The 25,637-nt window shown below is 55.5% G+C and overlaps 2 protein-coding genes across 3 annotated transcripts; both read right to left on the bottom strand.

The window, feature by feature from the left end:
• LOC110549964 (bone morphogenetic protein 8A) lies at positions 1-25,622 on the bottom strand. 2 transcript variants are annotated; one of them, XM_060379638.1, is made up of 7 exons: positions 25,065-25,613; positions 10,773-10,962; positions 10,246-10,394; positions 4,350-4,544; positions 3,927-4,006; positions 3,427-3,537; positions 1-782 (listed from the first exon to the last, which is right to left on the bottom strand). In XM_060379638.1, the coding sequence occupies exons 1-7, from the start codon at positions 25,387-25,389 to the stop codon at positions 633-635; spliced, it is 1,200 nt and encodes a 399-aa protein (XP_060235621.1). In that variant the 5' UTR covers positions 25,390-25,613; the 3' UTR covers positions 1-632. The 2 variants fall into 2 exon arrangements, with proteins under 2 accessions (XP_060235621.1, XP_060235622.1); XM_060379639.1 differs by having other exon boundaries at positions 644-782; positions 4,306-4,544; positions 25,065-25,622.
• Positions 7,324-10,231, bottom strand: LOC132653008 (succinyl-CoA:3-ketoacid coenzyme A transferase 2A, mitochondrial-like). The gene has a single exon (XM_060379637.1). The coding sequence runs from the start codon at positions 9,085-9,087 to the stop codon at positions 7,531-7,533; it is 1,557 nt and encodes a 518-aa protein (XP_060235620.1). The 5' UTR covers positions 9,088-10,231; the 3' UTR covers positions 7,324-7,530.
• Positions 25,623-25,637: the final 15 nt, after the last annotated feature.

Below are 25,637 nucleotides of genomic sequence, written 5' to 3'. Positions count from 1 at the left end.
GCCCAACTGGATGGTTCTTTTTATTTTCTTGTTTTGAGATGGGGTCTTGAACTTGTAGAGAGCCTCCTGTCTCTGCCTCTCTAGTGCTGGGATTAATGGCATGCAATACCACAGCTGGCTGATTCTTTTCTAACAAGCTAACTCTGATTGTTGAGTATAGCAATGTACTGATCTCTCTCTCTGTGTGAGTGTGTATGTGTCTGTGTTGTAAATGCACAGACCCCACAGTGAATGGTACAGAACCCAGATCAGCCAGTTCCAACCTCCAGGGCCTTCTTAGACCGTTCAGGGCGCGCCCATCTGGGCTGGGGATGGCCAGGGGCCAGTCTTCCTCATGCGACTCTTCAGTGCTGACCCCAGACCCCTCAGTTAGCACAGCTCTGGGATGCCCGTGTGCATTTAGTCTGTGCTTGGGGTAGGGGGACTGAGAGGGGAGGGCAATCGGCCCCAGGCCCCAAGAAGGGGGAAAAAAAAAGAGCTGGGAAAGGACCAAAATTTCAGCAGGAAGTAGCCAGGGGAAGTGAGGGCCTCCCATTGGCCCTGTCTGAGCTCTGATGACATATGAGGTTTTCCTGCCTCTGGAGGGGGCCTGAGCCGATGAGTAAGGTCGCAGAAGGGCTGCTGGTCGGCGCTCAGTGGCAGCCACAGGCCTTAACCACCATGTTGCGGTGCTTTCGCAGGATGACATTGTTGCTGCTGTCATAGTAGAGCACGGAGGTGGCACTCAGTTTGGTGGGCGCGCAGCACGCTTTGGGGACGACGTCGGGTTTCATCAGGTGCACCTGGCAGGGAGGGAGGGGATGCGGGCAACGGCGTGAACCTGCTGTCCTCCTCCTACATGGCAGAGCCCCAGCTCTCTCTGCCCCAGCCCTCTCCTGCTTCCTTTCCAGCAGGCCTTAGCCCCCATCACCAGCTCAGTGTCATGCTCCACCTTTGGCTGGGAGCAGGTCCCTCCCTGAACATCTGCCCACTGCCCACTGGCCTCAGAGCACAGCCCAGGCATCTAGCTCGGCGGGCCTGACACAAAAGCCCAGTGGCGTTCTTGGCTCCTGGTTCGCTGTCACATCTACTTCTGTTCAGACACAGAGAACCCTACTGGTCCCCAGCACTGGGTGCCTGTGGGTGCCCTCTGCGGTGCTTCTTCCGGGGTCTCACCACCACTACTCTCTGCTCTACTACATCCCCAACAGGCATAGAGCTGTGTGTGTGCGCGCGTGCGCATGTCACACACTCTGCAGATCATGGAACCAATGTTCTAGAACCGTGATCCACTTGATGTGGCTCAGCCTCACAGCTTCTGTGGCAAGGCTGTCTTCGTAGGTGAGCAGAGACAGCATGGGTTCCCCCTGGCTGTTTGACACTGCCACTTGAAACAGGTGCTAAGCCAGACACCCCTGTCTAAAGCACATTCTGAATGTCTCAGTGAGTAATTGTTTTCAGCCTCTAGACAAGCTCATTCAGAGACTTGGCAGGACCGGCTGCAGTTCAAACTTGACTCCTCTCACGGCCCCCACCAGAGGGGAGGCTGGAGGGAACACCCCCTTCCGCCCCCCGCCGTGTGTGTTCAGCTGTCCAAAGCCGCGACTAGGTTTTCCGGGTCCTGGGAGTGGGGTCTACATGAAGAGTGGGGTCTCTTCTCACAGCCTTTGGACTGCACCCCAGCTCTGACTGGGCTAGTATGAGGCAGCAGCTTCACCAAGGCCATGGAGAGAGGACAGGCCTCTGGGGTGACATATAGCCAGACTGGGGACCTGAGGGACAGCTTCTCTGTACCTCTCCAGCTACACACTCATGTGACATAGCTGTCACATGGCTGTGAGTGTGTGTGTGTGTGGGGCGGGCAAGGCTGAAATATCTGGACTACAGGAGGAGCCTTTTTCTGAAGTGGGACACTGGAGAGAGGGGTGTTGATACCATAGGATGCCTCCTTCTCACACTTGCCACAGCCCCAGGCTTCATCAGGTGATGGTGTGGAGGACAGCCTTTCATTCCTTCAGCATCCACAAACTAATTCACAGCATGTGTGGGGCCATCTTTTTTTTTTTTTTTTTTCCCCTGAGACAGTGTTTTACTCTGTAGCCCTGGCTGTCCTGGAACTTGCTATGTAGACCTGACTGGCCTGGAACTCACACAGACACACTATCTGACTCTGCCTCCTGATTAAAGGTGTACACCACCACACCACCTGGCTTAACCACCTTCTTCTTCCTTCTCCTTTGGTGGTGGGGGCAGATTTTAAGACAGGATTTCTCTGGCTGTCCTGAAACTAGCTCTGTAGAGCAGCCTGGCCTTGAATCCAGAGATTTCTCTGTCTCTGCCTCCCAAGTGCTGGGATTAAAAGTGTGCACCACCATGCCCAGATGACTTTCTTCTTTCTGTTGCTGACCTGGTTGCTCCATTGTCGAGCACCCATCACACCAGGGGGCTCCCTCACTCGGGGACTAATGACTTCATGTCTCACTGTCACCCTAGGCTGCTCCTCCCAGGACAGTGTGTCCAGGTGCGCAGTAAGATGCCAGTGGCCGTGGTGAAAGGGTTCCTTAGCATCAGCTCAAAGCATCCCTTCTTAATTCATGATGTTCACTCCAGGGCATCACTTGGCATAGGCTCTTGCTAGATAAACACAAAGCCACGGGACACCAGGATTCCAGGAAAAACATTCCAGGAGGTTTCAACACCAGAGTCAGCAAATACAAACTCCTGTCAATACAGGCTGCAATGTGGCTCCTGCTAGAACCTGCTTCCTCGCTGAGAATGGCCCGAAATCGAAGGCTCGCTGGTGCTGCCCTCTGAGAGAACAGTCAGGGAAGAAGTGGGGCGGGGCTCTGGAGAGCTGTCAGTTGGCTGTGCACCTGTTTAGTGCGCAGAGAGCCCCAGATTTGACCCACAACATCAGGTAAACTGGGCCTGATAATAATACTGCACACTAATAATAACCCCAGCAGCCTGGACCGGAGGCACAGGGAGCAGAAGTTCAAAGTCATCCTTGGGGCTTAATCCAGCCTGGGACATATGAGGGAAAGGAATCAGGAAGGAGCCAAGGCTCCGATCAACAGAGCCGAGGGAAGGCCCACTGCCAGGCAAGCAGGATGAGCATACACAAACGCCAGGGAGGCCAGATCCACCATGCCCATTGGGCACTTGGGCTCTGAGGCCACAAAGGCCCCCGTGGAGTGCCCAGCTGTGGCATGTCAATCTGCAGTATGCCCACACGGTCCACAGGCCCCCACATGTGCATGAGCAGTGCTTGTGTGCTCGTGTGTGTCTGCACACAGACGCCCGTGTGAGCAACCACTCTTACCAGGGTTCAGGGATCAAACGCTGAAGCTGAGTCTGCAAGCCTGCAGAGCAAGCTCCTCTTTGCTGCCGGCCTTAGCCCCCCCTTGCCCCACCCAACCTGTTGCAGCAGGCCACTGTGGTACTGACCAGGGACTGCAAGATGGCATGGTTGGTGGCGTTCATGCAGGAGTCCAGCGGAAAGGCACACTCCCCCTCGCAGTAATAGGCTGAGTAGCCCTGGGGGGCAATGACCCAGTCCTGTGGGTGGGAAGGGAGAACTTACATCACCGGGTCCTTCCCAGACCATGGGCACAGCTCCTGTCACTGGATGACCTGAGGCTCTGTACCCTCACCCTTTCAGTGACCCTCAGCAAGCCAGGCTGGACCCCAGCTCTGACCTTCACACCTCACCCTCCTCTGCTGTCTCCTCCACAGCTGCCCATGTCTCCTGCAGCAGGAAGAGCCAGAGGCCCTGCCTGCCCAGCCTCAGTTTCCCTGTTGTAGTGCTGACAGTTTAGTGGGTAGAGGGCTCAGGCTGCCTCTATTTTCATGGCTTTTATACAGAAATAAAGGCCCAGTAGCTCCACCTCCACCCTGGAGACACAGCAGGATCTACAGGTGGCATTCAGAGGAGAGGTAGAAATTACCAGCCAGCCGAGGTCCCGGAAGCTGACGTAGAGCTCATGCCTGCGGCAAACATCTCTGCCTCGGGAACCGTGGCCATCATCTGCAGGGATAGGAGGGTGCACAGTCTATTCAGGGGTCCTGCTCTTCAGAGTTGCCAGGGGTACTCCCGGTGTGGGGGTGACGTGACAGGAACATTTACAAGGAAGGACAACAGGAAACTAAACCATTGGAATCACAAGTGCCACTTCCGGATCCCTGCTCATGCCATGACCCAGCAAACACCCCAGCAGGACCCTAGTACACCCAGCGTCTACTTTCCTCTGCAGACTGTAGCCCACCCTCCCTGCCAGGCACACCCCAAAGGTCAAGGGGCTCCCATCAGCTCCACTGGAAAGTCACCGCTTTGTAAAGAGGCCTCTGACGACGCTCAGCTCCACCCTCACCAAAGATCCCTGGGAGTTTGTTGGGGTGCGGAAGCTCGTTTGTTTTCTTCGGCTGCCTCCTCTTCAGTGGCCTCACTGCCCGAGGGGCCCGCACAGGGCTCAGGCTCGCCCTGAAGAAGGTGACCATGAAAGGCTGTCTGGAGCGTGGTGCTTGCTGTCCCAGCAGACCAGCCAGGCCAGGATCCAAGCTGTGCCCTAGGACAGAGACAACAGAGAGGGGGTGGCGTGTCAACTATGAACCTCAGTTTCCTCATGTGGAACCAACCCGAGCACTCTGGCCAGTAGATCTGAGGTGGCAGGGACAGGGACCTCAGGAGCCACAACATCCTTGCTGGTGATAACCTGACAGACCTGGGAACCATTTGACACACGTCAAGGGATTTGCCCATTAACTTCTTCCTCACTCAGTCCTCACTGTAACCTAAGACAGAGTCACTCAGAGATGACCAGAGTCCACCGATGGGGATGCTCAGGTCTGGGGCTCCCTTGGTCCAGTGACCCAACACCCAAGTCCTATCAAGCTGCACTTTCTGGGGACTAGAAGGTGTGGTTCATGACACACCAGCTCATGGCAGCCTCTGCAAGCTTGCTCATCCAAGGTGAGGGCATTCACTGCCCCTCTGATGCCCAAACCAAGGCCACAGGCTGGACAGGGACAGAGGTCAGAACAGTCACAGAGTTAAGGGTTCAGTTCACATCAGGCTCATTCAGTGCCAAGTGTGTGTTCACCAGGCCAGCCAAGAGCTTCCAAGAAAGGAGGGGTTCTGGGAGACAGACCAGACAAGGCTGGTCTTGTCCCCAGGAAGAGTGGAACCTATGAAGGGGGCTTCCACCCCAGATCCACTGAGGACTCCAGAGGTCTCCCAGCAGTCAGCCCAGAAGAGCAAGGCCTCCCCTGCCAGCTCTGGCTCTGCTCGGGCAGCCCTGCCAGTGGCCCCTGTCCATCCTCATGGTATGTGAAGCAGGTGGGTGGCCCATTTGTGTAACCCAGCACACAGATGAGGCACCCTTGTTCGCTGACTCATCCCAAGCACCAACGCACACAAACGTGCGTGCATGTGCATATACAAACTCCGACACTAACGTGGCTTAGGGGAAGGGGTGCTGTACGCTCAGTGCCCTGGTTCCGCCACCAGTGCTGACGGAAATGGAAAAGAACCAGAGGGCTGAGGCCACAGCTCGGTAGAAGAGCACTTCCCCAGTAAGCGTGAAGCCTTAGGTACAATCCCCAACACAAAACTGTAACGAAACAAAACATTCCTATGTTCATGCACACTCGGGTCTGTTTACTCCACTTGCACTCTACCAGGCTCTTCAGTACACAGAGGTCAGGGCCACTGTCCTGTGGTGGACAGTCCACTCAAAGGCCAGCCCTTCAAGCAGCTGGGCTCCACACCAGTGTCCACCAGCCACAAAGGAAGGAGGAAGGAAATGAAAAAAGAAACATAAAAACAAAACTCAGATCAATCTAACCTTTGACCTATGATGTCACATGCCACCAACAAATATGGGTAGCCCAGTGAGACTCCATCCCAGGACCATGGTTGAGAGCTGTGGGGCGAGGGTTGGGGCTGCAGGTGCACCCCAGGAAGAGACTCAGATGCGTCAGGCAGGAAGCACAGAGTGAAATGGAAGCAGGTGTGAGGAGCAGAGCCTCAGGCAGAGAGGGAAAGATGGGGGAGAGGGCCCCAGAGCTCCACGCTGGGAGGACAGAGCAGCTGTGAGCAGGAAGGGCGAGGAAAGCCACCACGACAGACCCCTACAAATGACACAAGGGACAAGTCCGTGCTATTTACGGTGAAGTCTCAGAGCCCCGGCTGCTGAGGGTCAGCGCTCTAGGCTCAGCCGCTTTTGTTTTCCTTCTCTGTAACTGGTCCTCCAGGCCCTGCTGGGCACACCCAGAGCAGCCCCTGGCTGACCTCCTCAGAGCCAGGCTGTGTGGGTGCTGGGGACCTCTGGGGGCTCTCGAGGCCAAGTGAGCTGGACTGAGAGCCCATGGGTGCAGCTAAGCCAAGGTTCCCACTTTACAGTCTCACAAACTAAGACCCCGAGAGAGCATCAGCTGCTCAAAGCCTGGACCACACGGCTGTAGAGCGGGATTCTACCCTGCCCAGCACGAGGTGGAGGCCTGAGTGAGGAGAAGCCCGTGGGGACTGAGGCTGCCGGTTCTGGAGTTCTGTATCTAAGGGCCCGGGAGGAGCTCTCCTTGCCCAGGCTGGCATACACCTTCCCCACCAGCTCTGCTCCTTGTTCCCCATCATTAGACTGGACCCTAACTAGTAGGGGTACCAGGCTGCCCAGCTCTGAGTAGAAAAGATTGGGTGGACGTGTTTCTCGGGTGCACACACGCATGCACACACACGCACGCATCTCCATAACGTCTTACACTTTAGTTGTGAGACAGATTCAGAATGGCAGACACCAGAGCTGCCACACTTGGGTGAGGGAGGGAGGCCAGCTGTCCTTCCGGAACAGAATGTCAGCGTGGTGTGGGCTTTGGTGGACACTGCGTCTTACTGGGTACGAACCCATGCCCGCCACTGATGAGATTCTAGACCCCGCCTGCGCGAAGCCCAGGCCTCTCCCAACACGCACTGGGACTGTTTGGGCACAGTGGGTCTTCCAGGAGGAGGACCAGCACCAACCCTTTTCCCAGTCTCCGCCCGCAGGACGCGCCTGCCTGCCTTCCAGGCACACCAGAGCAGCTACCAGGAAGAAGTGGGGTGCAGGGGGATTTGGGAGAACGAAGTTAGGAAGGGAAACCGGAGCCCAGGAGAACCCAGAGGGTCAAAGTGGAGTGTTTCCCCTGTCCACAGCCCTCAGTCCTGCATTTCTGGGCAGCCGTAAGGGGGCACCAGGTCAGCTCCGGGGGACGTCTTCCTGCCCTCAGGGCTTTCTCTACATTTCATGATTGAGCTATGAGGGCAGCCCTGGCGCTGAGACCTGCCAGGACACCTCGTATGCGGAGGTCACAGAAAGCGGGAGAGGGGGCCAGTGTCCGCTGTGGTTTCAGTGGAGGGCTTCAGTCAGGCACAGCACACACAGGCTCGGCTTAGGGTTTTTAATGAAAATCACTCGGCTCTTGAGATATCATCTATCAGCCGGAAGCCCAAGGAGCCAGTGGCCCAGGGGTCAAGCTCTGCTCAGGATGTCCAGCCCGGGTGGGAGGGGCCAGGGCTCCTCAAGCGTCAGTTTGGATCTGCTGCATGGGCTTGAGGTTGGGGCACACGTTGAAGGAGCAGGCTGTCGTGGCCTTGATCTCCTCCAGCGAGGAGCCCTCCCACATCTCCACCAGCGTCAGCCCCTTCTTCCGGTCCACGTTAAACACGGCCTTCTCGGTGATGATGAGGTCCACGCAGCGTTTGCCGGTCAGGGGCATGGTGCATTTAGCCAGGATTTTGGGCTCCTTGTTCTTGGTGCAGTGTTCCATCGTGACCACCACTTTGGTCTTGTCGCCGGACACCAAGTCCATGGCCCCGCCCATGCCCTTCACCTTCTTGCCAGGCACCATCCAGTTAGCCAGGTCTCCGTACTGGGAGACCTGCATGGCGCCGAGCATGGTGAGCTGGATGTGTCCCCCGCGGATCATGGCGAAGGAGTCGTCGCTGGAGAAGAAGCAGCCCCCGGGAATCACCGTCACCGTCTGCTTGCCCGCGTTGATGATGTCGGCGTCCACTTCGTTCTTCATGGGGAAGGGGCCCAGGCCCAGGATGCCGTTTTCGCTCTGCAGGTAGACCGTCATCTTGGGACTGATGTAGTTGCTGGCCAGGACGGGGATGCCGATGCCCAGGTTGGCGTACATGCCGTCCTCGAACTCGAGAGCCGCGCGCTTGATGATGCGCGTCCTGGGGCTGTCCTGCTTGAGCCCGGGCGCGTCCTGGCTGTCGCGCGTGGTCAGGCGCTCGATGCGCTTCTCGTACTTGGGGCCCTGGATCACGCGGTCCACGTAGATGTTGGGGATGTGGATGTCCTCCGGGTGGAAGGAGCCCACGTCCACGATCTCCTCCACCTCCACCACGGAGACGTCCGCGGCCTTGCACATGGGCACGTTGAAGTTGCGCGCGCTGCCCCGGAAGATCACGTTGCCCGAGCGGTCGGCCTTCCAGCCCTTGACCAGGGCGAAGTCGGCGCGGATGGCGTGCTCCAGCAGGTAGTGGCGGCCCTTGAACTCGCGCACCTCCCGCGGCTGGCTCAGGGTGACCAGGTGGCCGTCGGGCGAGTACCGGATCGGGGCGCCCCCTTCCTGCACCAGCGTGCCGTAGCCCGTGGGCGTGTAGAAGGCGGGCAAGCCCGCGCCCCCCGCGCGGATGCGCTCGGCCAGCGTGCCCTGAGGCGTCATCTCCAGGTCCAGCTCGCCGTTCAGGTACAACTTCTCGCAGAGCGAGTTCTCCCCCAGGTACGAGCACACCACGCGCTTGACCTGATTGGAGGCCAGCAGGATGCCCAGGCCGAAGTCCTCCACGCCCACGTTGCTGCTGACGATCTTCAGGTCCTTGACGCCCTTCGTCCTCAGCGCGGCGATCAGGTTCTCGGGGATGCCGCAGAGCCCGAAGCCCCCGAGCATGACGGTCGCCTCGTCATTGATGCCCTCCAGCGCCTCCACGGGGTCCTTGTAGAAGTAGACGCGCCCGCAGCGGTTGCTAGCGAAGCAGCGGGCGAGGCGGTGGGGCAGTGCGAGCCGCGGTCGGCAGGCAGAGACCCCGCGTGGGAGCGCCCACGCCAGATGCCTCAGCGCCATCGTCCACGGGCCGCGAGGCTACCAGGTCTGGGACGGAGAGGGAAAGGCCGGGCGCACCCTGGGAGCGCGGCCCACGCTACCTCTGCGCTGGCTGCGTCACAGAGCAGGGAGGACCCGGCCAGAGGCCGCCGCGGGTCTCACTCTGCTGAGGTCATCCTCGGCCATCCCTGGCCCGTCTCTCAAGAGCCTTGTGCAGACACTCCAAACGCTTGGTTAATGCTGCTGACAGCTGGCAGGCAGTGAGTGCTGGGCCGTTGCGACTAGGAGATCTCACCCTGGGGGTGGGGGGCGAGTTTAAGAGCCCCCACCTTGAGGGGCTGAAGTTAGCCCAGTCTTTTAAAGCCACAGACCCACCTGTCACCCCTGCCGTTAAACTGCTCTAAACTCTCCAAGCGCCTTGCCAGTTTTCTCTAACTCAGACTGACCCCTGCCTCCTCTCTGCCCCTCTCCTTCCGAGTTATCCCCCAGCCCTTTGCAGAACCCCAGAGAGGCCATTCTCCTGCCCTGCTGTCCTTTCTGTCCTCACCGCCCATCGCAGAGGAAGTGTCCCAGGCAACCCCTGAGTGGAGCAGTCAGGGCAAACCTCTGAGCAGGGGAAACTGAGGCTTTAACTGACTCCCAATGCTGCAGAGCTGCGCCGGAACCTGGGGTGCAGACCCCTCGCCCCTTCTTCCTGGTTACAGCACAAAAGTGGAGGCCTGCTGCCCAGAGAGAAGGGCCTTTTTTCCTGGAGGGGATCCCAGAGCTGGCTCTCAGGAGGTCGGCTGAGGGACAGGAAGGCCTCCCCTTGTCCAGGACCTTACCACTGACACCTCAAGAAGGGCCAAGATGGGGCTGGAGAAATGGCTTGGCAGTTAAGAGCACTAAATGTTCTCCTAGACGACCCCGGTTCAATTCCTAGCACCCACACTTGTCAGTTCACAACTGTCTGTAATTCCACTTCCAGGGGATTCATGGCACCAGACACGCATGTGGTGCACACGTAAATCCAAGCAGGCAACATCCCATACACATAAAATAAGTAAATAAACGATTAAATACGAGAGAAAAGCCGAGCATGGCCCAGTGTGCGGGCCCTGTGGACTAGCCCGGCAGCCTCTCCTGGAACCATCTCCCAAGAACCCCAGGGCTGCTCCCCGCTGAGTCCTGGGGCCTCACCTTCCTCGGTTTCCACGTAGAGGCGGAGTCCCAGGTCCTTGTTATGGTTCAGCAACCAGCGGTCACTGGCTGCCGTGATGTCCAGCACCAGCCAGCCCTCGTCCCCAGATCGGAGCGTCTGAAGATCCAAAAAGAACAAGTCAGACTCCCTGTGGACATGAAAGAACAATTAACCAAGGGTTGAGGTCAGCACAGCTGCCTGTATCCTGTGCCTGCCTGGGGACCACTTTCAGAGCCTCCTTCTCGCTTGCTCTGGGCTGGCCTCCTTGGGTACCACATTTCACTGATAACCAACCCCCGACATTTTGCTGTGTCCGTGTGCTGATGAGGGCACTAGCTCAGGGTCCTATTGAGGGCCACAGCCTCGTAGCAGGACAGGGAGTTCCAGGCCAAGCCCTTTTCTCATGTCTGAGGCTCTTCTCCCTGGAGGCTCCCATCTTCTTTCTTGGAAATGCACCCTCTGGGCAGGACCCTGGCCAGAGCCTAGAGCCTGAGGTGGGGTGGCCATCTGGGCAGAGGAAAGGTACCTGTTGGAGTGCTCCTGGACCACCTCGAACATGCTGACGTGGAGGGTTGTGTTGAGCGGGTGGGGGCTGGGCTCTTTATATATCCTGAACTCAGCAGCCGTGACAGTCTCCCCGGCAGGGATCTGGCTTAGGTCAAAATGGAATTCCTTCCAGTGTGGCTCCTGGTAGCCTAAGGTACGGTCACGCTCCACTGCAAGACAATGTGGGGGTGGGTCGTCACCAGAGGCCAGGATGGCTTCTTCTCTGAGTAGGACCCCAGATAGCCCGGGTGGGGCCAGGCCTGCTGTACATACAGGCTTGGTCTCCCTGGGTGCACACCAGGCCCCAAAAGGCGTGGGAGTGGGAAGACTCAGCAAGTGCTCAGCAGGCCCCCTGGACCCACAGATGAAGCACAGCGCCTCCTCTCAGAGCTCAGGCCAAGCACCAGGTGGTCACTGGTCCCAAGGCAGAAAATCACCACAGTTCCAGGGGAAAACCCTGTGGACAGGGCCATGATTGGCTAAATTTCAGGGGAGCAGAGGACTACCACGGCCTGCCCTTGATCTGACAGCTGAGCTGGGCTGTTAGGGCTGTGCCTGAATTTCCCTCAGTGTCCTGGGAGATGCTTTACAGAGTGCAGGCCACATCACAAGGTCAGCAGCGGAAGGACCTTAGGGAAGTGAGGGCTATCCAGTGCCAGCAACTAGACGACAAACGGAAGGAGACAGGTGGGCAGGAAGAGGAAGCTGTGACACCTGAACTGATGAACAAGAAGGCGTCTTGCCAGTGGCCAGGCAGACTCTGGGCAAGACTGTGGGTGTGGCTCTGGCTAGAACCCATCGCTGAAAGCAAGGTCGTGTCAGTGGGAAGCCACACAGTCCGAGGGATCCCAGCATGACCTGCTCTGAGTGAGGGTATCTAAGGTGATAGCTGAGGAAGAGCTTGGGCTAGAGGCTGACCTTGCTCCCTAGAGCAAAGGCCACAGGTTTAGGACATGTGCCCCGCTGCACAGATGTGCCAGGATGGTATATTTTGGGTAGCCTCCCTTCAGCCCCTTGTCACTTTCAAATGCCAAAAATCTGTGTTTCCGGAAAGAAGGGGTAGGGAGCCGCCCAGCACCTTCCCAAAAACCCAACAGAGATTTTAATTATATGTTTTAGTCTTTTTTTTTTTTTTTAAACCCTCTCTGCAGCAATGGGCTCAGTGACCGCAAGCCAGGTTTAAAAAAGCACCAGGCCGAGCGGATGCGAGAAGCACTTCCTGTCCTCTCCCTAAAGTCCTGGCCCAGGGATGGATGGAATACAGATGTGCTGGGCAGAGCCAAAGGGCAGGCACATCTGGGCTGAAGCAGGTGGAGAGAGGGAGGAACAGACAGCGTCCCACAGCCTGGAAAGATGCTGGGCACGGAGCACATTCCCACCCAAGAGATGTGATGTGACCGGGTAGGTGTCCCTCTCTCGTAGGTAGACAGTGTTGAGGGCGGGTTCCGAACCTTGATTTAGTGTTTCTTCCTGCTGTGGATATCTATCCTCCTGTGTCCTCCTCCCTCCTACGTACTTACACACCCACAGTGCTGGCGACAATGTTCGTGGGTTCAGGGATGGCACAGGCACCTGTGCTACAGGACTGGGCCACAGACCCTGATGTCCAGGATGAGGTTGGTCCAGGAGGCTGCCTGTGACAGGGTGTGGGCAGACTCAGTCCTTCAGGCACATCTTCCTCTTTTAGGACACGGAGGGGGGCACACGAGTGCATCCTGGGAGCTTTATCTGAGGGCCGATTCGGAGCTCCCTTAATGATATGTGTGGCCTACACAGAGTGTCTCGAAATACTCTTGGACTGAACTGGCCTGCATGTCTGGACTTCTCTGCTATGGGTCTGTGAAAGTAAGGTCCAGGGATTCCAGCCCAGGAAACTCTGCCTTGGCTGGTCCAGACAAGCAGGGGGACTGGGAAGTTTTTAGGAAAATGGGTGTGATTCTCATCTGAAGTGGATCAAAGGTCCGCTTCACATGCCATACCAAAAGGTCAAGCTTCTATGTTGACCATGTCAGTGCTAATAATCCATGATTTCTCCACTTGATGTACTTCACGTGTTCTCTTCACATGTCAGACCCTGCTGCTGGAGGTGGCTCACGGGAGCACCCCGTTCCTTTGCAGAACGGTGGGTGGCTCTGCTCTGTGCCCACTGCGATTGGAAGGCGGGGGCTGGGGGGTGCCGCAGAGCAGTCTCTGGGGCCTTGTTTTCCCTGTGGGGTTTCTTGAACAGCTGTCTCTGCTTTACTGATGGCATAGCATGAGAAGTGAGGCTCGTTTACCAAGAATTGAGGCTCCTGATCGCAGTCCTGACTTTGGCAGCTCTCGGGGTCATCCCCCGTGTGAGCTGAGCATCTGTATGTGAACCGAGCACACGGTCATCCTCTCCATGCAGGGCTCCAGCAATACAGGAGCTGTGGGACGAGTGACGGCCACCTGAGTTCTAAATTCTCAACTTTCCCCATGTATCAATGTGACGACCTCCAGAGGACCTAATCGGGAGGGTGCCCCTGAGTGCAAAAGCCACGGAAGAGCAGAAAGGCACGTTCAACTAACCTCTCCTTCCTTCCTTCCTTCCTTCCTTCCTTCCTTCCTTCCTTCCTTCCTTCTTTCCTTCCTTCCTTTCTCCCTCCCTCCCTCCCTCTCTCTTTCTCTCTCTCTTTCTTTTTTTGAGACAGGATTTTGCTATGTAGCCCTTGCTACCCTGGAACTAGCTATGTAGACCAGGCTGGCCTTGAACTCACAGAGATCCTCCTGTCTCTGTCACCTGAGTGCTAGGATTAAAGGCATGCCAGCTCAATTTTATTTTTTTAAACAAAAGTATGGGATAACACCACTACCACCAACAAAAAAACATATCATGAAAATACGTCAGCTCGAAGGCATATGGAAGGTTTCAAGGTACCTCCTTTTCACCCAGCTGATCTTCGGCAGTTCAGTGGGATTGGTGTCTGAGGCTATGTGATGAGCCTTTAATACAGTGTGCTAAAAGAACACCGTAAAAACATTTCCCTTTCCATGAATGCCCAACCCTCACCTTCCCATAAATTAGGGTCTGGAATCTCCCAAAGATGCCGAGACTCCAAGCAACAGCACGTGGGCACGGGACCCATGAATCCTAGCTCCGAGCAGGTTTCCTTCCAACACAGCAGCCTGACACCATTTGTTGGCGAAAGCAGTGGTGTAAAAAAATGGGTTGGAATTAGCCAAAAGCAAGGCAGATGTGGGGCTGGGGAGAAATAGAAGCTGCTGTGCTTCCCGGCCCCTGGTGTGGAGTCCACTGGGAGAATTTGGGAAGGGGCATGGCCTGGAAGATGTGGGTTTTCCCAGTAAAATCCTGTTTCTGGCTGTGATGCTGACAAAACCTGGCTAGATTCAGACAGACTGGGGGCACACTGCCCGTTTCCTGGCCACTGTCCCTCATCCTGACCATCTGAGATATGCCCTGCCAGGAACTCTCTTCGGTGACTCCTGGAGGAACTGTTCACGTTTGGAGCAAGATTTCCGAGTAGACTATCTCCCCCTTTGCAGTTAATAATGGAGAGTTGTGGCCGGGAGGAGGGATGTCCTAGAATCTCACTCTGGGGGTATGTGGGAGAAAGTGCTGGGTGTGTTCTTCTCATGGTTCTGACAGGTCCAGAAAATCCTTCAATGTCACTGGCAAAATGGCTTAGAGACTAGAAGCGTTTACTGCTCTTGCAGAGGACCTGGGTTCAGCTCCCAGCACTCGCTTGTCACCCCCAAGCCCCTGTAACTCCATTTCCCATGGATGTGATGCCCTCTTCTGACCAGAGAGCTTCTGCACACATGTGGTGCACATATATATGTAAAATAATCATGTATTTGTTAAATTCTTCAATTTCTGCATTCATTTTCCTAGTGACATCCTCAAAGATTACCTACCTCGGTTATTCATCACACTTTCAAATTTCATTCATTCATTCATTCATTGAGTGTGTTCATTCTCTCTCTCTCTCTCTCTCTCTCCCTCTCTCTCTCTCTCTGTGTGAAATTCTTCTGTGGGCTGCTGTCACAGACACTGTTCCATAGAGTGTGGGGTGTTGTAACTGTCCACAGCCTTTGCAGGAATGCCTTGCCTTCTCCAGTAGCAACGACCAAAATTGACTCCAGAGAGTGTCCAAAGCCCCCAGGGAGGTGAAACTGACCCTGGCTGGAAACCACTTCCTTTGAATCATTCTAGAGCTCTCTTCTGCCTTGCTGGATAGGATGTGTAATTCTTACAGTGGGCATCTAGTGATGATCAAGAAAAATCAGAAATTCTTTAACTTCCAGATTCAACTTCCAAGAAAATGTCCCAAGGACAGTCACAAAAACACAAAAAGAGCTGTGTACAAGGCTGTTGCAGCATAAACAACCCAAACAGCACTGGGAGACAAGCTGTGAGCTGAGAACATCTCAGCAGGATGCCACACAGCGGGAAAAACCGCTGGCGATGCTGTGTAGTCTGTGCCATGCCATGTTCTCCAGAAACATCACAACTCTAGAAAGAGCAAGGCGAGCACTGTGATACTTTTATCTACTAAAGGATAAGAACAGAAATGCTCTGAACACACACCTACATCATGCACACATGTTCAGACACATATGTAATTGTGTACGTGTGTGCTCACATATGGTGTACGCATGTTAATTTGTGCGCCTGTGTGCGCTCATGGGGAAGGCAGAACAGGGTGTTGGGTAGCTTCCGTTATTGCTCTCCACAAGGACAACGAGTCTCACTTAACAGGAAGCTTCCCAGTTCAGCGAGTCTGGCTGGCCAGCAGGCCGCAGGGACCTGCCTGTCTCCGCCTCCCAGTGCTGATAGCATATAAAGCTGTCCTTAGCTTTTTAACATGGTAGGGAGTCAAACTCAGGTCCTCACAGGCACAGCAAATGGTATTAAGCACTGAGTTGCCACCCAGGCTCTGTCACTGTATATTTTAAATAGGAAACGAAGCCATAAATGCATGAGAATGGTGAAAGGGAGCAGGAACAGTAGAGGGGGAGGAAAAGAAAGGCTACTTGCAAGATCCTTGCTTTACACATTTTGTACAGATTTCACAAAATATGAAACAAAACCCAATTTAAATACGAGAATAAAGAGCACACCTAGCAAAATTCAAGCTATTTTTTTATTTGAACTAATTGTACATACTGAGTTGGTGGCTTAGCCTCAAGGAGAAAAAAATTTTTTTTTCTTATTTTTTTTAAACCAGAACAATTTGACTATACATTCTTAGGGAAGGAGCTCAAGGACGAAATAAAAGGGGCCGGAGAGAGCACTTGTTTAGAGTGTTTAAGGTGCATTTAGAGCACTTGTTGCTTTTGCAGAGGACCTAGGTTCGGTTCCCAGCACCCAGATGGTAGCTAACAGCTCTCTGTAACTTCAAGTTTAGAGAATCCAATGCCCTCGTCTGGCCTCTGCGGGCACTGTGTATACAAGGTGGACAGACATACGTGCAGGCAAAATACTCAGACACATAAAATGAAAACACTTTTTTTTTTTTTTTGAGTACTCCGAAACCAGCTTTGAAAGAGCTTCACAGTGGACAGAGGGACAAAAACGAAAAGACAGTAAGCCAGGCAGTGAGACGGGCTTCTAACCTCAGCTCTGGGGAGGCAGAGACGGCAGACCCCCAGGTTCACCTGGCCACCCAGCCCAGCTTCATCAAAATTCCAGGCTAGGGAGAGGCTCTGTCTCAAAAAACCAAGGTGGAGCGCTTCCGGGAACATTCCCTCAGGTCGTCCCTGGATCTCTAAACACGCCTGCGAGTGCACACACACAGACCAAAACCCCGCATGTGTTAACACCGAGAACAGAGGGGAAGCAACACCGGACATTTCATAGGCCAAAGCTCGGCGCTGCTAATGTTTGGGCTGGGCATGCTCTGCTGTAAGCCCCGTTCTTCCTATCGAGTGCTTTTGAGCTGCCTCCATGGCTTCCTATCAGATGTTCACACGGACCCTTCCCTAGCTGCAAAGACTAGATATTGCCAAGATCGTCAGGGAGGTGAAAATGATCCTGCTGAGAACTAATGTCTACAGATCACCCTAGTATCCCACGTGCTACTTTAAAACCTGGTGAGCCGAGGCTGTAGGAAAAGAACTAGATCAATGACGCTTGGCTTTCTCCACAGATCTAGTGAATCACAGTTCGATCCCAGAACCCACAGTGGAAGGAGAGAACTGACTACCGAGCTGCCCTCTGACCTCTACATGTGCGCTGTCGAAGGTGTTTACTTGCACTTACAAACACATAAAATATTTTAATTAAAAAATAATCTCTTTTTAATTATGTGTACTTGTCTGTGTGGGAGTATGTGCATGTGGGCGCAGGTACCTGTGGATGCCACAAGAGGGCGTCGGAGCCTCTGGAGAGTTGTGATCCACCCAACCTGAGTACTGGGAATAGAACTCAGGTCTTCTATAAGAGAAGCGCAAGCTTTTAAACTGCTCAGTCACCTCTTCAGCCCCAATGATTAAAAAATATTAAATGGAAGACAACAACAAATAGAACTAGCATTCAGAGAGGTGAAGGAAGAACTCACCTAAGAGAGAAACCCTGAAAAACACAGGGCCTGTGTGTGTGAACCCTAAAGAAACTGGCATGGCTGGGATCCAGGGACTGAGGTACACAAGAGGACCACAGAACAACAGGAAAGGCTAGACTCTTCACAGGACACTCTGTTCCTTACCTCAAATAACTCAGACACCCTCTGACCTAGAAAGGCTTCTATTCAGCTCAATTGTTGTTGCTTCTGTGACAGTCTGTGGCACTCAGAGGCAAGCCTGCTGCCTTTTGGGGAGCTAGGTGTGCCTGGAGTTTCCAGCAATGGGATCTGAGGAAAGGCTTGGTGTGAAATCACTTATACCACAAACATGAAGACTGGAGTGCAGATCCCCACAACCCACACGAAAGCCAGGCAGGCTTCTTGCAATCCCAGCACTCATGAGGCAGAGAAAGGATGCTCGGAGCCAAGTGGCTAGCTAGGCTAGCTGGAATTAGCCAGCTCTAGGTCCAGGGAGAGACTCTGTTAATACACAGGTGATAGCGATCAGAGAAGATACCCAGTGTCAACGTCAGGCATATACATGACACTCACACACATACACACAAGCACACAAACACACACAAGAAGAGAGTGGAGTTTCCAGCAAGGCCTCTGGACAGGCAGCGACACAGGCTGAGAGATGGGGGTGGAAAGGGCTGGGCAGGGGCAGACATTCTGCCCTCAAGCAAAGCTGTAAATGGGGGAAGCTGAGTTTACCGTCTGAGCTGCCTGAGGCTTTGAGAAAACAATCCCAGAACCCTTGGCCTCCTTCCCCAGCCCCTGATAAAACCAGCTCCAGATGCCATGCTTTCAGAAATGGCCCACTGTGGGCAGGAGGTGGCTTTCCTGGGCCACAGCAGCGTCCACATCCTGCTGGTCTGCATCTAGGGTGCTGTGCCCATCCAGGCTAGACCTCCACACGCCAAAACCTGCGCTGATCAGCAAGACACCCACACAATGTTGGCTTCCCCCGTCCCTCCTAGACAAAGTTAGATCCATGGAGACAACCTAAAGCTGTCCTGCTTCTGACCAGAAGAAATACCTCAAAAATCCCCCTCCTCCTCGGCCTAGCGTGGCTGGCGGGAGATTGGGGTCTTCTGACTCATCTGAAGCATCCTGTCTCCTGTCAAAACGTCACAGCCCCTCAGGGCCCATGTCTCAGCACACACACACCCCCAGCTATCTGTCAGCCTAACGTAGCCTCCTGTGCCTTCTGCCTGAGATCCTCCCCATGTGCCAGCCTCCTCTTGAGCTTAGGTTTTCCTAGATTTCTCTCTCCTGCTGGACACACTTTCTTTTCTCTCAGTCCAGCACGAGAGTCTCAACTCCCTCCAACTCTACACAGCAGGCTCCCTTGTGTCAGGGGGTTCTATCCTGGCTTAGCTGCCCCGCTAGACCGTGAGCTCTTTAGGGCAGTGGCTGAACATGTCCGGTGGATGGATGGCCTGCAGCAGCCTGTTCATCAAGCCGCTGTGTTGTGGGGACAGAGGGTGAGCTTGGGCCCTTCCCAGGACACTGGCTCAGTGTCCATCACTCACAGCTCCCAGGGTTGAGGTGCTGTTGCTGGTCTGTGCACCATGTCACAAAGGGTCCCCATTAGATACTGTGATGTCTGCACTTGCTGGGAGATTTGCTTCCTTTCCTGATGGAGCCCTTGAGGGTGGAGACAGGCTCCCCAGGCCCTGAGGAAGAGGGGCTGGGCCTGACTGCCCTGTGCTGCTGGCCCACCCTGGTCTCCTGCAGGACCTCAGAGGAGGGTGGGCCCTTGGGTTGGTGGCCTGTGCATCCTGCACCTGAAGGAATTTCTCCCACCAGGAGCCTCGGCGCTGTGGTGAGGCCCAGGCTCTCTCCTGAGGTATTTTCAGCACTGAGTCTCTGCACTGACTTTTTTCACAGGCCGTTTCCATAAACGGCTCTGCACACATAATTACCGGTCCAGTCCTCAGCTGGCTCCAGACCCCAAATTAAAAGGGAACACCCGCACAGGCCACCACATCAAGCCTGCTGAGGTAAAAAATAATTCCCAGGAGATGTGAGCAAGGGTGCGATTGCTCCAGAAGAAACTCAAGGAAGAACTGAACTGTGGGAATGTTCCAGAAAGATGCGGTCATGATGACACACCCTGGTTTACCTCCCTACATGTGACTCATGCCTGGAGAGACCCCCTCAGTGGGCAGCATGTGGGCACAGTTTGAGTCGGAAATGGGAAGGTCTTCAGGGTTAGGGTTCAGAGGCAGGAAAACTGAGGCCCAAAGGTTCTGCTGAGGTCACATGTGGGCTCAGGGTAGGGTGACACTGACTTTCAGACTCCGCTGTGGAACTGAGTGGCCCTGGAGCTCCACAGGTGGCATATGGGGAGGAGGTGACCCAGCATTCTCTCCACGAGGACCCTAGACGGCCTGCTGAAGCCACCGTCCTCTGGCTGCGTCCCACAGAACCGGGGATGTCAGGAGGCGCCCACAGATGTGCTCACTGCTGGCTCCGCACAGATGGGGACAGCCGGCATCCATCCCGCCTGATGCTGCTCTCCGTGCTCCCTGACTCCCGCTGGGCTCCCTCCCTCCCCTCTGCCAGTCTGCCCAGTGTGCCCACCCGCACACTGTGGCACAGAGTGGGGTGAGGGCCATGGAGAGTCCCATTTGAGCCATTTCTAGATTGCTTTCCAAAAACAAGGAGAAAGGGGGGCTATCCGTGACCCCAAATCAGGCAGAGAGAGCCATGCACCCCAGGAGGTGTTCCGAGGGGGGCCCCAAGCTGGACTTCATCATGAAGGAGCTTGCCTGTCAGGACAGGCATCTGGAAATCTTGCCCACCTCTTTCAAAATGGGGGTGGAGTTTATCTAGTTTCTATAAATGGATGTGGGCGTGGGTGAAGCTCAGTGGTAGGGATGCTTAGGAGGGAAAAGCCCCAAGTCTGATGTCCAGGGCATGCTTCTGTGTGCATGCACACACAGAGGGAGACACTCACACACATATGTACACACACATGCACACAACATGTGTCACGCACACACATGCACCCACATGCACACAGACACACACACACACATACACACACGCAGTGGATGAGAATGACGGTCTGTTTTTTGGTACTGGGGATTGAGCTCCAGGCCTAACACACACTAGCAAAGGCTCCACCGCCGAGCTACATCCCTTGTCTTTGTACATACGTGTATCTGTATGTATGTGGGTATGTGCACTTGAGTGCAGAAGCGCACAGAAGCCAGAGGGATTAGACCCCCTTAGAATACAGTGACAGGGAGTGTGAGCATCTAGCATGGAGGCTGAGAACCAAACTGGGTCCCTTGTGAGAGCAGTGAGATTTCTGTACCCTAAGCCATTTCTATTTCTTCCTTCCTTCCTTCCTTTCTTTCATTTTCTTTCTTCTCTCTCTCTCTCTCTCTCTCTCTCTCTCTCTCTCTCTCTCTCATTTTCTTTGAATGTAAGGTGCTCCCGCAGCCTCCTGAGTACGTGGGCCTACAAACACAGGAGACTTTTATTCAAAGCAGCACTCTCAAATGGAAAAGAGCCCAATCTCCATTAATAGGAATAAATGAGCAAGGTTCATTCTGTCGGCCATCGCTGAAACTCAGAAGTTAAGATTGACAGAGACAATGGTGACAGAGACGTGGGTGACTCTCAGGGAAATGCATTGACTGGGGGTTTAACAGGTGGCACCTTGGGGTGGCCACACACTGCACAACCCCATTTCTAGGAAGCTTAGAAACAGCCCGGAGGAGGCTTTGGTGACAGGAATGGCAGAGCAGTTGCCCAGAGGGCCTGGCTGGCAGAGGCATGATTCCCAGGGGAACTCATGATCTCCTCGTGGATGGCCTGAACTTCATGCAATGAGCCTGTGAACCTATGTGGATGGCAGCTGCTTGGAGGGCACCGGATGCAGGCTGCTGTGTGGCCCCGGGAGGACCCCAGCCTTCCCTGAGCCTCACTCTCCTGCGGCGGTGCTTGCCAGTGGAGGTCTGGGCACAAGGCCAGCACAGTTATCACCTCACTCAGCCCCAGCAGCCCCTTAAGACGAGCATCTCCATTTCACAGAGGGGGAAACTGAGGCTCAGAGAGGGGGGCCAGGATAGGTCCGATCACAGGGAGAGCAGGCATGGCATCTGGGTGGGAATTCTCTCAGTGTGAGTCAGAAGACCCTTGACCCCGCCCTTCTCAGGCCCTCTTGCTTCCAAATGGGGGTGGGGAGAGGTGTCTATCATCCGTGACCACCACCTTCATGTATGTGTTCGCTGTCCCTTCCACTGGAATGTCATCTCTGAAAGGACACAGGCAGTGTGACTTCCCCCACAACTGGAACCAGGAGCCAGGCCTCATGGCACATAGTAGGTACTGCGTGATTACTTGTGGGAGGAATAGATGAGTGAATGAATGAATGAGTGAAGAAATGAAGGAATTCTCTGGCAAAGAGTCAAAGGAAGGGACCCTGAGGTCAGTGGTGAGCAAGTATAGCTGGTCACAAGGCTGGTGGGGGCAGAGCAGCTTTAGCTGGGTCTCTAATGCCCACACGGTCTCATGCCCTCAGATCCGGCCACCACAGTCCATTGCTGCCCCTGCCCTGGGCCATGTGAGGCCTCGGGAACAGAAGCTCCTGGGCTGGGAAAGGGGCCAGGGCAGTGCAGATGGCCACACTGCTGTCCTGCCTGGACTCTGCGTGTCACGGCTGCTTGTGCCTCACTCTCCCATCCAAAGCAGCGCACCTGCCTGTCCACTGATACCAGCACGGCTGGTCCTTCCTGCCTCCTTCCACCCTTGGAAAGGGCAGGAGGGCCCGAGGCCACCCAGCCCAGGGACGGGGCCGTGAGCACGCAGGTGTCTCTGAGACAGAGCCAAGGGTCAGGGCTGGGGGGCATCTTGGTTTTCTGATATATCACGGCAGACACCGGCAAGAAACAGAGGACCACAGGAGCGAGGACACATGGGTGGAGACAAGCGGGGACTAAGGGCAGATCCGGGAGGGACAGGAGTTGGGTCTGGTGCTGACCCTACCCGCTTAGCTCAGGGCTCTCCCTTCTCTGAGCACAGGGACTCCAGGGACAGGAGTCTGCTCTCACATCTGCGCCACAGTGTCACAGCCACTGATGTCACCGAGATGCTGCTGCTTCAGGTGGCATGCTGGCTCAGCCCGGCTTGCCAACAGGAGGCATCTGGCTGGGTACATGTGTGACACATTGGGTCCAGCAGTCACCAGGTAAATAATCATTCCCAGATGGGTGTGGCGTGAACACCTTTAATCCCAGTACTCAGGAGGCAGAGACAGGTGAATCTCTGAGTTCCAGGACATCCAGAGCTACACAGGACTAATTTATCTTCCTTTTCTTGCTCCCTTCCCTCCATCTCTTCTCTCTCTTCTTCCACCCTCTTTCTTTCAACACAGTCTGCGGTTACTCTGATGCCCTGGCTAGCTTTAAACATACGATGTAGCCCAGGCTGGCCTCGAAGCTGAGGCAATCCTCCTGCCTTAGCCTTCTGAGCGTTAGGATTTGTGATTTACCCCACGTAGTCACACAGAAATTTCATTCCTTTACAGGCAAGGTTGGGCTTCGGTTAGAAGGACGGTCAGCAGCGGCCTGGGTCTAGTTCACACCGGGGTCAGCAGTGGCTGATCAGGCCCCAGTTCACACTCAAGATGGAGTGAGGCTGCTTTTCTGCTCCCGTTCTTCTGTCAGTCAGTCATATAACCTTGAGGACAGGCCACTAGGAGTCTCGTGTATTTATCCACTTATTTTCAGACAGGGTCTCACTAGGTAGCCCTGGCTGTCCCGGAACTCCTAGAGATCCACCTGCCTCTACCTCCTCAGTGCTGTAATTAAAAGTGTGTGTTTCGCCATGCCAGGCCCAGGAGTCGCATTTAAAAGGACAGATGTCAGACGGAGAGACAAAGGGGCTTCCCCCAAATCGCATGGCAGCAGCGGCAGGCCCCGGTCTATTTACAGCAACAGTTCCCACCAGAGCCGTTCATGTTTTGACCAGAGGGTAGGGGTGGGGTGCGGAACATAGGCAGAGTGGTGATTCACTCCGATCAGCAGCTCCTCCGGGGACATTCTTGGGCAACTCTCTCCTTAGTTCTCAGTCCTCGGCCCTGGGTCAGCCTGTCCTAAGGATGGAGCGACAGTTACAGCTCCACATGTGGTCTGTCCTAAGTCTCCACCCTGCCTGCTAAGCAGGTGGGCTGCAGTCCCTACTGGCCCTGGTCCTAAATAGCTGCCTTCTTGCTGTGCTCTGCTCTACCCTACTTAGGTGGCCACCAGCTCTGGAGAGGGGACAGAGGCTTGGGTGCCCTCTCTTCCTGCCTTCTGGTAGGAAAATGAGTGGTTGAAAATCCACTCATTCCACTCTGCAGTCCAGTCCCCTGTGTTCTGCCCATACCCTATCAGGAGTTCACCCCAGCTCGGAGGAAACATTGCCAACCTGAGCACTGGAGGTAGAGCTAGGGGATCCGAGTCTCTCCTGGGCTATTTCGGGGCGGTCGTGGCCTCTCTGTGTTTCCCTGCCCTCCCCTGGGCAATGGGAGAGTGGAGAATGGGAGAGTGTTCACCTCTGCTAGAAGGATTAGCTATGCTCTACAGGAGCTGGTGGACACAGCAAGGGTCCTCTCCTTGTTCACTGCTCAAGACCCGGTATTCAGACCTGCCCAGGCCCCCACCTGGTCACAAAGACCAGCAAAGCAAGGGGTGGAGGTGGGGAATCTGACCAGCAGTTGACGGAGAAGTACCTTTCAGACTATTAGAAAGTTGGGGCTGGAGAGATGGCTCAGTGGTTAAGAGCACCTGCTGCTCATGACTTCCCATAATCTTTGATTCCAGTCCCAGAGGATCTGACACCCTCCTCTGCCCCTCACAAGGCATGGCACGCGCTTGGTACTCATACCACACACACAGGAAAATCTCATATACATAAAAGAAAAGTAAAGAAGTTGGGGGAGGCAGCCCTCAGATGGCTCAGGAGTCAAGAACACTGGCTGCTCTTCCAGCCAGCTTGGATTTGATTTTCCAGCACCCACGTGGCTGCTCGCAACTGTCTGGAACTCCAGTTTTAGGGCCTCCGATGCTGTCTTCTAGCCTCTGCCAGCACCATGCGTGAATGTGGCACAAGGGCACACATGCAGGCAAAACATACAGGTAAGTTAAAAAGTGGAGGACTAGCAGGGAAAAGGGACACCTGGAGAAAGGAGGAGCCAGGCTCTGGGAGAACGGACTCACAGCTGCCCGGTCATTCCCTGGCCTGGACTCTCTCCACGCCAGGCCAAGGTCCAGCCTCTGGGGGCCAGGCCCACAAGGCTACAGTCATGGTCTGAGTGTGTCCACTCCACCTCCTGACAGTGTACCCCACCCACCCACTTCCTGCTGCACAGAAGGAGCCCGCTGTCAGGGCACGAGGGTCAGCTCTGGTCACTTTGATGATATGACCACAGGCTTCCACACTGAACTTTGTCCCTCTCTTCAGGGCTGCTTTTATCACAAGGACAGCATCAAAGCCTCTGTTTACTCATCCGTCTCCCCAAGACTGTTTTCCGGTGCCACCTAGGGGACCTGGGCATCACCAGATTTCATATTCCTGGGTGACATGGTGGACGAGGGCTAGGAGAACCTGCGCCTGCCCTCAGACTTTCCAGTCCTGACCCCCGCAGTCCTCTCTTCCCCGCGGTTCCGCTGCACCGTGGCTACGACCTCTCCCATCCCCGATCCTGACACCCTCCCCACACTCACCCATGTTGACGAAGCTCATGACCAGGTCCGCGCGGCCCAAGTGAGGCTGCGGTGGCCAGCCGTCGTCGTCATCGGCCATGGCGTGGTACAGGTCCAGCATGAAGAGGGGCGCGGAGGCTGCCTGCCCGGAGGCGGCGGGTGGCGCCCGCGGCCGGGGCCGCCCCGGCAGCCCGAGCACCGCCAGGATCTCGCGCTGCATGTCGCGGCGCTCGCGCGCTCCCAGGCGACGCTGGGGACAGGTGTGCGGGGGCCGCGGGAGGTGGCCGCCGCCCAGGGCGCACAGCGCCAGGCCCAGCAGCCAGAGCGGCCCGGGACGCACGGCCATCTCAGACGCTCGGCGGAGGCGCAACCACGGACCCCGGCGCGACGCCCCGACGGCGGGGACCCGACGGCGCCGCCGATCCCCGAGCCCGCACCTGTCGCGGCAGCTCTGCGGCGACGGCGCGCCACGCCCTCGGCAGGCCGTCCGTCGCTGCGCCGGCAGGTCCCTCGGAGCAACGTGGGCTCCCACGGCGCGGACCCGCGAGTGTCCGGAGCAAGGCTTAGACCCGCTTAGACCTGGTTAGACCCGCG

This window comes from Meriones unguiculatus, chromosome 3, assembly GCF_030254825.1.
Source record: "Meriones unguiculatus strain TT.TT164.6M chromosome 3, Bangor_MerUng_6.1, whole genome shotgun sequence".
NCBI lineage: Eukaryota > Metazoa > Chordata > Mammalia > Rodentia > Muridae > Meriones > Meriones unguiculatus.
Note: the sequence above shows the minus strand (reverse complement) of the source record. Positions and strands in the feature narration are given on the sequence as shown.

Bases quoted from the DNA above. Each gene is read 5' to 3' on its own strand.
- LOC110549964 (XM_060379638.1), bottom strand. From the start codon at position 25,389: ATGGCCGTGCGTCCCGGGCCGCTCTGGCTGCTGGGCCTGGCGCTGTGC. The intron at 4,545-10,245 runs GTGAGGCCCCAG...TCTCTGTCCTAG, and splicing joins CTACGTGGAAACCGAGGAAG to GGCACAGCTTGGATCCTGGC. The intron at 783-3,426 runs GTCAGTACCACA...CCTCCCTGCCAG, and splicing joins ATGCCATCTTGCAGTCCCTG to GTGCACCTGATGAAACCCGA.
- LOC132653008 (XM_060379637.1), bottom strand. From the start codon at position 9,087: ATGGCGCTGAGGCATCTGGCGTGGGCGCTCCCACGCGGGGTCTCTGCC.